This window comes from Hydractinia symbiolongicarpus, chromosome 11 (genome assembly GCF_029227915.1).
Source record: "Hydractinia symbiolongicarpus strain clone_291-10 chromosome 11, HSymV2.1, whole genome shotgun sequence".
Taxonomy (NCBI): Eukaryota; Metazoa; Cnidaria; class Hydrozoa; order Anthoathecata; family Hydractiniidae; genus Hydractinia; species Hydractinia symbiolongicarpus.
The window spans coordinates 7,218,284-7,235,773 of record NC_079885.1 but is presented as its reverse complement, the minus strand read 5'-3'; the positions used below and the strand labels follow the sequence as shown (position 1 = coordinate 7,235,773).

Sequence of the window (17,490 nt, the reverse complement as noted above, 5' to 3'; positions counted from 1 at the left end):
TAAATAAAAGTAAAATTAAATCGACAGTTACAAAAATACAAAAATAACCACTTACCCCATGCTGTACCGAAAATAGCACCCTTGGTCATTAAACAAAACGTGAAAGCTTGGTCGTTACTAAGAATTATTAGTCTGAGTAACGACCAAGTTATTATTTATTAGTGTATTAGAATTGTTATTTTAAGTATTTCAAAGTATTTTTTTGTAACTTTAGATTCTTTAGTATACTTAGATGCATTAGTTACTATGAGGATACCATAGAAATGGAATTGTCACTTCATAAAAATGTCCTCTGCACATTCGCACACAAAGAATCGCAATTCAAAATATCACTTGCTTGTTAACACTCCACCAACAGAAAGGCACAGAGGGAAAAAATCCGAAGTTGTGTATTCACTTGGCACTGACACAATGGCTAGTGATTCAGCACCCCTCATTAACTCGCAGGACAGTAATTTTGATGAAGATGATTATCTCTCAGAAGGCAGTCGTAAAACCTATGGAATGTATTCTAGCAATGGTTCATCCAAGAAAAATAAAAAATCATGTTGCGGAAAGTGTTGGTGGTGTTTGTGTGGTGGTTGGTGTGGGTTGTGTGTTGGGTAAGTCATTGTTTACCCCTCTAAAATAAAATGCTCTTCTTAAATTATAAATAAGCATTGAGAACTTAATTAATTCTTTACAGTATTTACTTTTTCCAGGAAAGTAATCACATGGTTGACAAAGTTAGTATCTTTAACTTGGATTAAAAAAATACATCCAAAATGGGTTTATATATAAGCAAAATGAGTTTGCAATATGAGAAACACTTTAAACATTTGAACATGTGAAAGCAAATTGCATTTGTAAAAAAGATGCCTTTTGAAAGTGGTAATAACACATTAAGCAACATAGGCTTCGTAAGGAAGTTTTTTTCAAAGATTTATATTACGTGGTTTTAATATGGTTATTTAAACCTTTTATAAACATGAAAATAGGTATCATGGAGTCCATAAACATTTTTGGCTGTGTAAGAAAGAATGTAAACAAGCATGCATTTTAAAAGTTGTGTTTTTGTGAAAATATACAATTAACTTAAATGTATAACAAATTACAATGACATTCATATATTGAATGAAAAGATTGAAATTGTTAACTTGCTAGTATAATATATACCTACAATCTGTATTCACTGTATATTGTCTAATTTTTCTTGTCACGAATGCTGCAGTTGCAGACATTGAACACATTAGAAAAGCAACTAGCTAAAGGGTAGGAGAATTAATTGAAAGAAGGTTTTAATGTAATTTGTTTATTGTATATTCTTAGGAGCATCGGAAGACTGTTTTCAAGCAGTCCAGATTATGAACCTAGAAGAGTAATTTTTGGTTGCAAGGTATCTTTTGTTTTTCATTATAAATGAGTTAGAAGCTATTTTTAAATTGTAGAGTCAGTGACTGCACTATCATTACATATTATGAAAAAGTATGGTAGTTGAAATAACCATGCAATTGATCCAATTTTAAGTTGATATCAGAGTGACTTCTATATAAGGACTAAATTATTAAGGTCAAATTCAATATTATGCTTAGCGTTTTTAAATTTTGAGCATTACTGCTTGTGGGGTGTCTAGCAGACCTTAAACCTAGACCAGGTAACCTTAAAAACCTTGAATATCTATCATTCGGAGAGAAAATTTCGAAATATGAATATTTCCAAAAACATTTCTATGTAATTCTATGTAATTAAAAAACATTGCCTATTAGTAAGACGATTATTTGGCTTAACTTTCCAAGGGTTTAACTCTTCTTTGAGATTTTTTGTTATCTTATTTTTCTGTCTATGTGTTGAAGAAAATCCAAAAAATTGAGGAAAAACTTAAACCTTGAGTTTGCTAAACAAAAACTGGCAGGTGCCTTGGGTTGTAATATGCTTGTATTAACTGCAATCCTCATTTACAGTTTGCATTATTAAGAGAAGTGTGGTATTTGCATAACTGATAATTTGTTTCTAGCCTGACCATGTAGATGCTCCAAATATCATAAGAAATCAAAAATATTCTATTATCACATTTATTCCTTTAGTAAGTTGTTTTTTATGTTAAATGTTATTGATGGTATGAATTTTAAGTTGGAAAGTATGCCAGGACTCTAGCCTTCAATTGGACTCTTTTTGAGGGACATACTGGACTGCTTGAGAGTATAAACATAGGTTCTGTAGGCAACTGTATTTATCTGATAAATTAAAGACAGCTTCAAGGAAATAGTAAATTTATCTTAAATCTAGTATTTGACTGTAAACATGGGAAACTAAATCCACCCGGTAGAAAATAATCAATAAATCATTAAATGATAAAATTGAATAAAGATAAAAATGAATTTTTAAGAATTTTTTTTTAAAAGATTGTTTTCAAAATTCAAGTCATTTATTTTTTGAGTATTTAAATGTGGGCATCCAACTATTGAATATGTTGCTAAATTAGAAAAAACTGTCTACTGTGTTACAGTACAGTTCAGATGTAAGCGTACGCATACGCTCAACTTGCAAAAATAATTGCTTTCATTAAAAGAAACAATATGATAGCGAGTTCCTTTCAAATTGCGCAAAAATAATTGCTTCGTGTTAAAAACAAAAGCATAGCAAGAAACATTGTTTTAAAACAATACTCTGCGCGAGAAAAAATTAAACGCGAAGGCCATTGAATTTTTATTTATTTTAACAACGAAACTAATTATAGTAACGCAATTTTAATCTCGATTTATTTAAAAAACACTAGCTCTTTTAAAAAACAACAAATCCAATGATCTAAATATTTTAAAAAAATTAACTACTACTTTTAAAACGTTAAGTAATACTTCTTTATCGTCGAAACATATTTTTTAACATGCGAAATTTTTAAAAGTTCTTTTTATAAAAAGCAATGTTTAGCAACGCAAACAGAAAAACCCTACATTCAGGGCTTTTCCCTTCGCGATAAGATTTTGAAAACAAATTAAATTTTAATACCGAAGAAAGAAAAAATCTAAAAATCTAACTTTTGACGTTTTATAGTATCACGCTACATTTTATTGTTAAAAACATTGTCTTTGTTTTTTTTAGCGCTCAACAGCTCTATCTCTTAAAAGATTTAAACAATGCATCTTGCTGTCTATTTAGTTTCCACGCAAAACTTTTGTTTAATAAAAATATTAAACAATGGCTCGCCGTGTCACATTGATAGAGTTGATAACATTTGCAATTATGCTATTGGGAATAGTTATGTTAACACTATTTAACAATAGTTAAGCACAGTTATAATAAGCTATTTTTTCTTCGATAATCTTTTGTTTATTACGCGCAAGTTAATGACTTACAAGACTCGCAAGATAATTAATAAGAACAAAAGACAAACAACTACTGCCTCCGAGAAAAAGGTGTGAAACTTGAGCGTACACGTACGCTTACATCTGGACTGTACTGTAGCTATGGTTGCAAAATAAAGACCCAGGACTGAATTTTTGTTTTATTTAAAATAAAAAAACAGTAACAATTAAAACCACAACTTTTATTTGCCATTCACACCTGACAAAAAAGAATAATAGTATTTTACAGCATGTGTCTTTTAAAGAAAAAGTGTTGATAATAATGGAAGATTTGCTTACCTTCTAAAAATACACTACAAAAAAGCATCTAATTCATTAAAGGAAAGTTAAGAATGAAGTTGTTATGCTTGCATAGGGCAAGAGTTTACTTAGACTCTCTTGAACTAAGAAAGACATCAACTTTTTAAGCTATATTTCGTCAATTTCCTGATATAGATTTAACATTGTCCTTCCAATTATGTTTAGGTTTTGTTTCACCAATTCAAAATTTTCATCAATCTCTACTTCTTGGTAGTAGCATTAACACAATTTGTTCCATCACTGCGTGTTGGACCATTGTATGCTTATTGGGCTCCCCTGGTAAGCAATTATTACTAGTGAAACTGTCTTTACAATATGTGTTGTGTTGTTCTGTGAAGTACAAAAGGGTATATGACAAGAAACCAATAGCAATAACATAGGTTGGACAGGTTAATGTTCCAAACTCAAATGCATCTGCGCCAAGTTTGTCCTTGTTACCTCCTGTCAGGTCTTTCTTCGTGTGCCTCTGGACTAGGGTTGTTTATAATCTCACCTTTATGAATTGATTGCTTATAGCATTTAAAAACTTTTACGCAAACGTTTTTGAAATTCATTTTTTAGGGCTTTGTGTTGTGTGTAACTCTTCTGAAGGAAGCATATGATGACGTGAAGAGATTCTTACGAGATAAAGAAGCAAATGCACAGAAATATATAAAAGTTACTGAAAAAGGTTATGGTGGTTCCTTAAAATAATATAATAACTGTCTATCTCTACTCAGAAGTATTAATTGAGGTCAAAAGTATAGACTGAGCTTGCAAGGTTGATGTCAGGTGTTGTTTTTAGCCTTTGAAAAAGCTGTTTTGTAGGATTATATTTATTAACATAGTTTACATAAAATTAAAAATTTTGAATATTAAAAATTTTGCATTACTGTATAAAGCCTCTTCTTCGTTTTTTTAAAATAATACATATATGTCAGTCTGTCACCCAAAATGGTACCTGCTAGTTTAGCATTGTAGTATAAAAAAGACTAGCAGATCCGTGTATTTTTCCACGGCCACGACTAGTTTCAATGTCCCCATCATATGAAGATTGGTATGCCCTTTTTCATCCCAAGGATCTTTGTAGGTGTAAAATTTGAGTTATGCATAATGTACTAACCAAAGAGGTTAAAACTTGGTGTCCGTCAGTCTTTGCATGGAAAGCCATATTGCTTAATATAACGCATAAAAAAAGCAAAACTTTAGTTATAACCATATTCAATTAACTACCTGTTAGCCTTGTCTTTAAATCTTTATTTCCAAATTATCTATATTATAATGCCCGTATACACCTGTCCGTCTGTCTGTCACGCAAAATGGTTGCGACGGGCGAATCCTTGGATTTTTCCACGGGCTAACGACTAGTGTATCCAGAATGTATAAAAAGTCATGTTCTTTGTGTTATAGGAACTAAAGTCATAGCAAGTTCTGAAATTCATGTGGGAGATTTAATCATAGTAGAAAAGGTACTAATATAATTTGTTTGTGTCTTAACATCAATGTATTTTAAACTTTTAATCTTCTTATAAAGAATGATTTTTTCTGTTTTTCTTTAGAATCAACGGGTTCCTGCAGACATGGTGTTTTTACGCACAACTGACAAGTCAGGTAAAAAAGCATTCCAAGCATAATATATCAGACTGCGTCTTTTCTAACTTTGTTGCACAAGCACACCTTCTACTATAAGTGAAGCCAGAGCTGTCAGCTATATGCATAAAGTATATGTTATTCCGTTTATCTTGGATATTTATAGTTGTAGATTGGCCTGTTTGTTTAACCAAATCTCCAAATGTTGTGATTATTTTCATAGGAACTTGCTTTGTTAGAACAGACCAGTTAGATGGTGAAACTGATTGGAAATTGAGAATAGCTGTTCCTGCGTGTCAGCATTTGCCATCAGATCAAGTATGTTTTCTTTTTGTTGTTGTTTTTTAGATTGATAAAGCCAAAATATAAAGCCTTGTTAAAAATCAACTAACTCAGCTGATCTAATTCTAATATAAAAGATCTTTAAAGGTTATCTAGGAATCTTTTTATTTCTTTGAAAAATATTTATTTTTTGAGATAATATCTTAAAAGTTTTGCAAATTATGCAAAATTATGACATAATCAACTGGCTCTAAAATGTTATCGCTGTTATTGAACATAACGAAATATTAATTTTCGTAAAATGGTTTAAAATGTAAAAAAACAAAACATTTTAACCCTAATATGTATTTGCAAAACTGTTAAATACAACACAATGTCGTGAGAGTTGCAAGCCCTAATTAATTTATCTGATCTAAATCTTTATTTCAGGACTTATTCCACCTGAATGCTTCAGTATATGCTGAAAAACCTGAAAAAGACATCCATAATTTCATAGGAACATTTAGCAAGGTACAAAATTATCTTTGCAGTTATGTTCAATGGAAACATTTTGTTGTTATTCGTTAAATCACCCTTTCTTGATTGGTGTCCATTTACTTATTTGTGTCGTTTAGAATTTTTCTTCTTCTTTTTTTTTAGATTAAAGGAGTTGAAAGGGAAGATGATTCTCTAAATGTAGAGAATACATTATGGGCAAACACAGTTGTCGCTTCAGGTACTCTAAGACATCTTACATTATTATGACCCATATTTCCCTCAGCTATATGTTAAGAAAGTTTTAAACTGTGGAGGTCATGACAGTTTTACTACTAAGCAAATTTAAAACTTCCTCATCAAAAAGTATAGGGGTAATATGATTCACACACATCTACCAATTGGGTAAGATTGATCAAGATACTTTAAATGTTTTAATTTGGTTCGTAATAGGGTAAGTATAAAAGGATTTCAAACTATGCCAGGCATTAAATCGAATCTGTTCTTCTTAAGGGTATATTCCAAGTGTGCTTAGTTTTTTACATGATGAGCAAGTTATTTGGTCTTTACTGGAAATAGTGACATCGATGGAGACTTTCATGTTACTAGATCCAACTTTGGGAGTAGCCTAGAGTTGGATGACCTCTCACCCTGTACTACCTTAATTCAGAGATTTTGTTACAAACTTATAACTTCCTAGAGTGCTTCTAAAGACGTGGTTGCAACATTTTACGCCACTTGTGATTGATTTTACTAAATTTATGCGAAATTATTTTTTTTACGTTTAACGACTACTGAAAGTGTAGTTGGAATGGATTGTTGCGCAAAACTTCCATATGATCATGTAATATTAAAACTATTTAGGAGCTGCATGTGGTGTTGTTATATATACTGGGAAGGAAAGCAGAAGTGTTATGAATACGTCATCGCCTGTTTCAAAGGTGGACAGTTTTTTTCCGCACTCTAAAATGTACACATTTCAACACTTAGCAATTATTATACTACTTCACAATTTTTCATTATGTCTAGTTTGGTTTGCTTGACAGCGAGTTAAATAACTTGACAAAACTTCTCTTTGTTGGTACCATTGGATTGTCACTGTCTATCATGGTGCTAAAGGTAAGTATGCTACTGCTAATAGATCCCTTTTATTTATTTATTTATTTATTTATTTATTTATTTATTTATTTATTTTAAAGATTATTTCAAGATTTGTAGCTAGGGTTTCGTTTTCAGATTCTGTTAGGTGCCACTAGAGAGAAATAAATCGAGATTTACACGTTTTATCTTTACAGATTTTTTTTCCTTCTGCTTTTTTAAATATTGTTACACTTTCTAAAACACGACATCTATCAACAGTACTATTTTTTTAGTTGACTTGTTGACAAATAGGTATTCTGGTAAAAATGTGTTACCTTAAGAGAAGAAATTATTGCACAAGAAAATATTGCGGACGAAAAGATTTTGAATCTTTTCTTTCCCAATTTTACCAAGGAGTAGCAATTCACAATCTTTTCTTCCAAAATTTAAAGAAAGAAAAAAAAGTTCTCAATCTAATTTCCAAGAAAAAGACGAGTTACTTCTGTCATTGTATTTCTATATGAAGGTTTACAGGGGAATCCCCTCAATTATTTGCATCAAAAGAAATCCTGTTAAAGTAGTGTAATGTAACATTTAAGTGTTTTTGTTTTTGTTTTACCTCTAGGGTTTTCAAGGACCTTGGTGGAAATTTCTCACAAGATTCGTTATTCTATTTTCTTATATCATCCCTATCAGGTAAGCTAGACGTGAGTTAGTGATCTTTTTTAAGTCATGTGTTAGTTGGAGAAATAATTAAAATAAGTATTTCTATGGAACCCAAATACTACAAGTAGTGTGTATGGGATCTTTGAGTGATGTGAAATTTAGCCAAAAAACTAACTTAGTATTCTTTATTTCGAGAAAACGAGAGCTAAGATGCAACGTTTTTTGCTTATATTACACCAACACAAAGTTTTGGCTAATCAGTAACGTTGTTATTTTTAACTGAAATTTTCTCTTTAAAGATGTTGCAAAGAATTTTGTAGTAGCAGCACATTGAGTAGTTTGTAAAAAAACTTGGCCACGCGAATTAGAATGCTATGCTTGGTTGTTTTGTTGCGCTGCCATTGGCCACAGACATACCTACACTAAACTTTTGTGTCGTAAAGCTGATTTTAAAAATAATTTTATTCTGACTAATTTGCTCATATCATTATTATTTACATTATTTACTGACAATTACGGACTCTAATCTTGTCTGCTCCCAGCGCTGCTTGAGTGGCTTAAGTGAAATTTAAATTGAGTGAAAGTGTAGCTGGGTCTCTTGGCTATGTGAAACTTCCTATTTTCTTTTAAATGTTTGTTTAGGACATCACCCTGATATGAGATGTTTTTTCCGATAAACGTGTTCATAGTTGCTAAAAGTAAAATTTTGATTTAAACCTTATGAGATTTAAGCATGTGAGATGATTTTTCGATAAACGTGTTCATAGTTGCTAAAAGTAAAATTTTGATTTAAGCCTTATGAGATTTAAGCATATGAGATGTTTTTTTCGATAAACGTGTTCATAGTTGCTAAACGTAAAATTTTGATTTAAGCCTTATGAGATTTAAGCATGTGAGATGTTTTTTCGATAAACCTGCTCATAGTTGCTAAAAGTAAAATTTTGATTTAAGCCTTAAAGTTGTTAAGGGTAATATTCAAATTTTATCCGAAAAAAAAATAGATTTTTAAAATAATTAGAAAGACTTGTTACACAGCAGAAAATCCCTATTCCTGGGTGTTTTCATATGCATTTATTTTAAACACAAGCGTTTGTTCAAGCTTTCAGGATTTAAATCATCAGCTTTTAAAAGTATATCCTAAAAAAGAAAATTCACTTCCTGGATTTTAAGATATTTTTCTCGCTCTTAGTTTACGTATTAATCTGGACATGGCAAAGTTGGTCTACTCATGGTTCATCTCGAGAGACAAAAACATACCTGACACAGTAGTCCGCAGCAGTACCATCCCAGAGGAACTTGGTAGGATATCCTACTTGCTGACTGATAAAACTGGAACGTTGACTCAAAACGAGATGATTTTTAAGAAGTTACATCTTGGGACGGTGTCCTTTGGACAGGATTCTATGGATGAAGTTCGCACGTACTTAAGTTCGGTATTCTCGGCGCCGGCTACCGAGTCTGTTTCAGCGAAGAAAACGGTACCGTAATTTTCGCTAAAAGTTGACGATAAAATAAAATACTGATGCTTTTCTTTCTATTTAAATTAACTTTTCATGAAAATTAACAAAAAGACAACTAATTTTTAGACATTAGTGCCCAACCAAACCTACACTAAATTTATTTACCAGTCCTCTAATTTGAAATGTTTTCTTCTTTTCAACGATTCATGTTCAAGAAATTTTTGTTTCATGAAAAATTAATGTTAGTGGGTTTTTCTTCGACTAACGTTATAATAATGGTTTTCGCAAAATTTTCGTGACTAGGAAGAAGCAAAGTTGTCATTTTCAGTTTTCGTTTCATCTTTAGATTCGTCGCACTGTGGTGACACGTGTTTACGAAGCAGTGAAGGCGTTAGCGTTGTGTCATAACGTCACACCAGTTATTGACGACACGTATATGTTTCCAACAAATGTCGTCAACGGCGCCGTGGAGATGACGGAGAAACCGTCAGAAAGTGAAATCGTCTATCAAGCTTCCAGCCCAGACGAGGTTTGTTGATTCAGCATAAATGTTTTGACGTTTTAACGCCATTCGAATCTGTGGCGTCATGGAAAGCTTGAAATTTAACATTTGTTTAAAGTTTTGGACAGCTGAATAAAAGTTATTTAACAATTTTCCGGTTTTTACATAATTCGCATGAAAAAGCGCCAAAAATTCTTGGGCAAGATCAGGAAATCGGATTAATCACGTTTTCAAAATTCACAGAATGAACTCCCTTAATGAAATAAAGCTGTGTTGTAAGTTTAAAGTTCTAAGGATAATCCGTAACTAAATTTATTATATTTTCCGAATGTACGGATTTCATAGCGAGTTTTAGGAGTAATTTTGGGCAATAGCCAATATCTAAGGCTCTGAGAGGTATGAGGCCTAAGTATTTGGCATGCAGGTGCCTAATAATTAAATATAAGAACTCACTAAGTATCATAATCATGCAGCAGAGTAAAAAAAGAGAGAAAAACACGCGGAAACCGCCTCTGCCTCCCCCCTCTCTCGAACTGAATAGAGTTAAATCTGAATACAAGTGATTGTAATATCTCTCTTTCTCTTTTAATCCTACTAACTTTTGCTCGTGGTATATCCATCACGAAATTATCCCCTTTTGTCAATTTTTTGTTTGGTGTTTGTGTTGGTTATTTCTGTATTTCTTGAGTGACTTTCTTGTCAATTACAGTGTATTTTACCTGCTACCATGATGGAGTTTTTTTGTTCTGTGTTCATAGGTTGCTCTGGTTTCGTGGACAGAAAGTGTCGGTTTAACGTTGATAAATCGCGACCTCACCGAAATTCACTTACGTTCGCCATTAGGAGACGTGTTGAAATACAAAATGTTACAGCTCTTTCCATTCACGTCTGAAACGAAAAGAATGGGTATAATCTTGAAGGTATGTTGTTGTGCTTTGTTTGATGATCCTCAAACTCTAGTTTTTGTGGGTATGTATGTTAGTGCAAAGAAAATTAAAACGGTCTGTGTTTTGAACGTGTTAGTTCATGATAATGTAACCGTGTTTACTTAAATATAACGTTTTTTGTGGGTTACGTTAAAATAGAGATTTTAATTGTAATCGCGCTTTATTCATAATAAGAAATTAAGCGCCAAAACTATTTTTACAGTTGTATTTTTTGTCGAAATGGCCTGTTGCTAACATACTACACTTCTCTTCTTGTCAATCTACATGTAGGATGAGGGGTGACAATACCAAATTTTAGAAATTTTTATCACCCGATATGTAAACACCACAATATTAAAAAGAATCCCACCTACACCTTTTATTAGACCCTTTCCTAGTTCTACAAATTTGAAAAAAAGTTTTGAGAAGTAAAAGAAAAGAAAATTTCTATATTTTGACATTTGTATTATCTGAATAAAAATCCACCCAATTTAATTTATTATCACGCCTAACTGTCAAATGGAAAAAATACCACCGCCCATCTTACCCCCCCATCCCAAAAAATAATATATTTCCAAAAATAATGTAGTTATTGCCCATTCAAGCATAGCAATGCTGTTTAGTATAAGTGCGATTTTTTTTCACAGGACGAACAAACCAACGAAATCATCTTTTACATGAAAGGAGCAGATGTCGTGATGCAGAATCATGTCAACTACAATGATTGGCTGGAAGAAGAGGTACACACTTTCATGTCTTTCTTATAAAACCAATTATCTTGCTAGAAGTATTCTGTAAAGATATAACAAGCTGCGTACAAAGCATATAACCTGTTTTTTTAAGCACCAAAGAACATGTTTGCTTTGGTTGTTTTTATTTATTCTAATACCTTTTTATTTTAGTTTTTTAGCTGCTACTGTTCGCATATAACATGTCATATTAACGTTGCGTGAAAACTTGTCACGTGATGCATATATTTCTGGGTCTAATAAACTGGAAACAGTCGTTACTAAGGTCTAATCCTCACTAAAAGACTTGCCCATATGATCATATTTATACGCTTCGCCTCATGTAGAGAGAATATTATGGAAGGGCTAAAAATAGAAATTTGTTGTGCAGGGGTGCCGAGAAGCTAATGCCAGACTCCAGGTTGATTATTGAAGGTGCAGCGACAAGATGCTACCGAAGGAGGCTTACGTTGAGACGCAAAATAATTTGTAACCAGATTTTTTATTTTTTTAATTAGTGTGGCAACATGGCTCGTGAAGGATTAAGAACCTTAGTCGTTGCGAAGAAGGTTCTGACCGAAGAGCAGTATTCAGATTTTGAGGTATAGCATTTTAAACATTTAGTCTTGTCCCCGTCATATGTAATGGTACAGTGGACGGGTAGTTTCGAGTAACAGACAATATCTAAGAATATTTTGCCTAGTGAAAATGTTTGAAATTCCGAGAATAATTTATTTTATTTTGAAAGATGCAGACAAAAGAATAAAAGAGCGTACCTTCGTCCTTTTTTATATTCAAGGTTTTTAGAGACCAAAGGCTGATTTAACTTTTAGCACAATATTTTCTTAGAGTTTAAGCCATATATATTTTCTTGCGGAAATACATCTTCTACATGGCTTAAACCCTCAAAAAATTGTCTCTTGAACTTTGCGTCATCGTGCAACAACATACCTTCAAGATTATACCCATCCTTTTTCGGACGTGAACGGAAAGAGCTGTAAAAATTTTTAGCGGAAATACATCTTCTTTATGGATTAACCTCCACCCAAATATTGTCTAATTTGACGTTTGCCTCTTTTGTTTTGAGCTTCTAAATTAGATACGTCCAACATCGCTGTACCTATGCCCTAGTTGGGTTAAATAAGCTCCTTTGTGCGATTGAAATTTTGTCTACCATTTCAGTTTACGGAGAAAAATTGATTAAAAATATATATTGTTTTTAGTACCGATACAATCAAGCTAAGCTTGCTATGGACGACAGAGCTGGGAAGGTAATTATTGCTGTAAAAAACCCTTGCAACATTTCGAAGAAAATGTTTATTAACCTTTTGCGTAGGGAAGTTTGCCGGCGCCGATATTACAGTTCAGTATACGACATGTATTTACTGCGTCTTTTTGCTCTGTATCTAGTTGGATTAATTTACGCGCGGTGTTATTTTCATACGTAAATGACCCGCGCGAAAATTATAACTGCACGAATTAGGTGTTTCCGCATAGTTGGGTGCACGAAAATTTGTCTGCGCGAAATTCCGAATGAGTGTGAACGACGAGAGACTTGATTTCTGAGTATCTTTTCAATCATCACGTTGGCGTAATTGTTTACATTTGCTCAAAGATAACGTAAATAAATCGATAACAATAAATTTTGCACTTTTGACATTTTGTATTTCTCCAATCGTATTATTTATCTGCTTTACTTCATATATACTTTAATACATTATATACCTAAAATATTTCATTTCATTCTTTTTAACCGGGAAAATAAATCGCAAAAATCAATGCAATCGTTCTTTTTATTAGTATTAATATTTGACTACATGTTGGTTTATGCTTCAGGTTTTAAAAGTTGAAGAAAGTTTGATCTATGATATGGAACTGTTATGTCTGACTGGTGTGGAAGACAAGTTGCAAGTTGATGTGAAACCAACGCTGGAGTTACTAAGAAATGCTGGAATAAAGGTTTGTTTGTTTGTTTGATTGCTTTCGTTGTTTGTTTTGGCTGCTTGTTTCATTTTTTTTTTTTTTTTGGTGCTGGTTTATTTGCTTTTTTTTGTTTGTTTGTTTTGTTTTTAAGGTGCCTCGGTAGTAACGGCTGATTTTTGTTTTCCAGATCTGGATGTTGACTGGTGATAAAATGGAGACAGCTATTTGTATTGCGCAAAGTTCACGTTTGGTTTCCAAAACTCAAAGCATTTACCAGTTTAAATCAGTACGTACTCAGCTGAATAAATAAAGTTTTGTAACAGAAAATTCACTTCACTTTTATTGAAAAAAGATTTAAAATTTTTTTTTTGCGAGCCATGAAAATTACGTGTTTCGCCTATTCATTTTAAAGTATGATTTTTAGCTGATAAAGAAAATTAGGAAAAGAATCGGAGTCTTCTTGCAACACAGCTAGTAAAACATACTTCGTGGATCATTCATAGAAATGTCAGCGAAACCTTCGCGAGTATTATTCACGAATTGCAGATAATAAAGTTCTTCGCGCATAATTTCGCGATTTCAGTTAAAATTTGCAAAATTCGCTTTATAGTTTTATAAAGTTTTATACGTGTACAGTTTGCGGATACAAAGAAAACTTCGTTATTTAGGTTACGAATCGCGCTGAAGCTCACCTCGAGTTAAATGCATTCCGAAGAAAGAACGACCATGCGTTGATTATCAAAGGCGATTGCTTAGAGGTATGTCGGATTAATAAGCAGATCTATTTTGAGTTCTGCAAAAGGCATTTTAAGGTCCCATTTATGAAGCGAATCAACAGAATGGATTTTTCGTCGATTTTTCCGCGGGTGAATCAACAGAATGGATTTTTCGTCGGTTTTCCACGGGTAAAATGCTAGTTTAATTTTAAATTCCTCCAATCGTTTTAGTTGGTGATGAATCACTATGAGCATGAATTTATGGAGCTTGCAATTCAATGTCCCTCCGTCGTTGTGTGTAGGTGCACTCCTACTCAGAAAGCTGACATCGTGCGACTTATTCGCGTGCATACGGGTAAGAGAACATGTTCTATTGGTGATGGAGGCAACGATGTCTCGATGATTCAGATGGCTGATGCTGGCGTCGGTATTGTTGGCAAGGTACCCACATATGTTTTTTGCTTGTTATTGATGAAGTATGCACCGAGTACTAACTTCTCTTGATTTACGCCAATCATATCATCTGTAGAACTTTTCTCCATTTTTGCTATGTCAAGAGGTTTAAGTATTTCTTATTCGAAAACGCGATGTTTCAGCGGTGAGATCTGATTAAAATGATGGTATTTATAGGAGGGAAAACAAGCATCGCTAGCTGCTGATTTCTCAATTACACAGTTCAGCCATCTTGGACGACTGCTGTTGTGGCATGGTAGAAACAGGTGGAATATATTGCTACGTTTTTTAATCCTTTCTGTATTTCGAGCGATGTTATTTTCTGCAGTTATTCTTACTGTTACTTGTCCAATCTTGCGACCAACTATCTCATCTTGTGAACATATATTCAATCTTGCGAACACTATTGTTCAGAAAATTTTTTTTTATTTTGGATCAAAATTTTTTTACAAAAATGCTTAACTATATTACCATTGCTTATCGGAAAACGAAGAGTTTCTATTTCGTTTATTTACTTTAGCTACAAGCGATCTGCTGCTCTTGGTCAGTTTGTTATCCACCGTGGACTGATTATTTCCGTGATACAGGTAAAACGAGTTTCTAAGTACGTTCTCTATTTTCGTAAAAATTCTCTTCTGACATAAATTTGTTTCTTCCAATACGTCCAGTTACAGTCAAGTCTTATCCAATATTCTTTTTCAGGCTGTATTTTCCTGTGCGTTTTTCTTTATCTCTGTTCCATTATATCACGGGATGCTACAAGTTGGGTAAGTACAATACTCCATACGCTAAATCGTATGCTCTATCTTGTCCCATGTTGGGTCGATATGTGTGCGTGTGTGACCAATCTTGACCCATGTTGAGTTGGTATTTCTCTGTATACATGTTTGGTCTATCTTGTCCCATGTTGGGTTGACATTTCTTTATATGAGAGTATGCCTGTGGTATGTCAATTTTTTTTAAGAATGATTGCTTCGTTCAACATAAGGCTATGTATAGATGTTACTTTTGCTTCGTTTTAGTTACTCAACAGTGTATACGACAGCTCCAGTTTTCTCACTGGTGTTAGATGTTGACGTCGGTGTAGACATAGCTTTACGTTATCCAGAACTTTATAAGGATTTGGTGAAGGGACGAATATTATCATACAAAACGTTTTTTCTTTGGCTACTTATCAGTATATACCAAGGTAGCGTAGATGTTGCTTCAACATATCCTATATATTGTTTGTACTCTGTTTTAATTGTGATCAAAACTTGTTCAAAGAAGACGTGCTTTAATTTATCGATACATTATTCTAAAATTTAAACTTAAGCTCTAGTCGGATTGAGGACTTACTAGTGACCACGGTCTTGGAAAACAAATCTTTCCTGGAAAAGTCTGAAAATTAACGAAAATTTACAGAAAGTAATTGTGTCAAGCTGAAGGATAAAGTTTAACATTGTTAGCCGTCTTATCCTGGAATCATCCTGGAATCTCAAACAATTTTTTCCTGGAGATATAAGAGGAATATTCTGAAATTAGGTTTTATTTCTGTGTGGTCACTTTAATAAGATTTGAAAAGATCCAGTCAACATTTTTAAGAGCAAGATTCGAGAAGTTTGTAATCAATGTAATGAATAGGAAACACTGTCAAAAAGATTAGAGAAAGCCTACTGTGTGAATAAAGTTATAAGAAAACTCCCATCACTGCGCCTTGGTCCAAAATGCTCATAAAAAACACGTGACTTCTCCTGAAAAAACACGTGATTTCTCTTGAATATTATAATTTTTACTTCACACCCTATTTTTTTGCGTCTTATGTTTCATCATAGGTGGCATCATCATGTTTGGTGCTTTATATTTGTTCGAAGACGACTTCATTCACATCGTGTCCATTTCATTCTCCTCGCTGATCCTCACGGAGCTGATCATGGTTGCACTGACTATTCGTACGTGGCATTGGTTGATGCTATTTGCAGAACTGTTGTCGCTAGTTATATATATTCTTTCGGTGATCGTGTTAAAAAAAGAATTCGGTAAGTTGTGTATTTAACATAGTTTTTGTTGCGATACTTCGTTATTTTATCGAGTTTCCTTGCATCGGTTGTTACCGGTGTGAGACTTTTTATTAAGGTTTAACCGTAAAAATTTAAAAATACTTTAGGGACGGAAAATTAAGCGTCTGATGATTTGAATGATGATTAAACAAATTTTCCGTAAATAAACCTTTGAAAATGGGCAAGAATGTTTGCTGCCCTAAGGGCGTCCATGATGACAGTTCTTTTTCATCCAAAGAACCATTTACGGCTCCCAAGAACTTTCGCGTTTTCATAATTTAGAATTTTCCAAGGCATACAAAAACACCCTAAAGTAGCGTCAATCAAAGTTGTCTTTATTGATTCTTTGTATGTTTGATTAGACTTTTTAGACTGTTGTAATTTTATTTAGACGAGAATTTCATCACGACCGGAGCGTTTTATTGGAAGGTAACTGTCATTACTTTGGTCAGCTGCTTGCCGCTGTACGTACTGAAGTTGCTTAGAAGACGCTTCGCACCTCCAAGTTATTCAAAACTCACCGAGTAGAACGCAGAGGGCGCACAACATTGCTTATTCACCCAATAAAAAAAGTAACAGAAATATTTATGGCATGTTATAGTCTATTTGATTGTTGTTTTTGTTGACGTCGCGTCACGTGATCTTCGAGTAATAAACTAATAATTAGAACAGTATTATAAAAGCTATCAATTATTGTATTATAGTTTATTTATTTTTTTATTTTCTTCGTATTTCTTTATCAGAATTTACGTAATTTTATTTGGTGTTGTAACATTTTAAGACATCCACTTTCTCCCCAATTCTGAAAAGTCTCACTGCAATTTTTAAGAGTGGCAACCCTGCGTGGTGATGAAATCTATATTAAAATATTTGTAAATGTGGGTTGTAACATATTGTCTTTAGCACTCGTATCTGCAGATATATATATATATATATATATATATATTGGAAACCTTAGAGCATAGTGTATTGATTGTGGTTATTATGTAGAGGGCGATTTTTCTTAAATAAGTTACATCGTAACAACCTAT

The 17,490-nt window shown here is 33.0% G+C and overlaps 1 protein-coding gene across 1 annotated transcript; it reads left to right on the top strand.

Annotated features, from left to right (window-relative positions):
* The first annotated feature begins 192 nt into the window (after positions 1-192).
* LOC130614656 (probable phospholipid-transporting ATPase IIA) lies at positions 193-17,218 on the top strand. The gene is made up of 29 exons (XM_057436092.1): positions 193-602; positions 1,309-1,375; positions 1,994-2,062; positions 3,807-3,920; positions 4,203-4,311; positions 5,031-5,089; positions 5,180-5,231; positions 5,434-5,528; positions 5,922-6,002; positions 6,132-6,207; positions 6,831-6,907; positions 6,996-7,085; positions 7,672-7,742; positions 8,902-9,190; positions 9,519-9,701; positions 10,433-10,594; positions 11,248-11,340; positions 11,847-11,930; positions 12,552-12,599; positions 13,165-13,287; positions 13,439-13,537; positions 13,920-14,009; positions 14,199-14,408; positions 14,598-14,686; positions 14,941-15,007; positions 15,123-15,187; positions 15,443-15,609; positions 16,235-16,438; positions 16,851-17,218. The coding sequence occupies exons 1-29, from the start codon at positions 286-288 to the stop codon at positions 16,985-16,987; spliced, it is 3,387 nt and encodes a 1,128-aa protein (XP_057292075.1). The 5' UTR covers positions 193-285; the 3' UTR covers positions 16,988-17,218.
* The last annotated feature ends 272 nt before the right edge of the window (positions 17,219-17,490 follow it).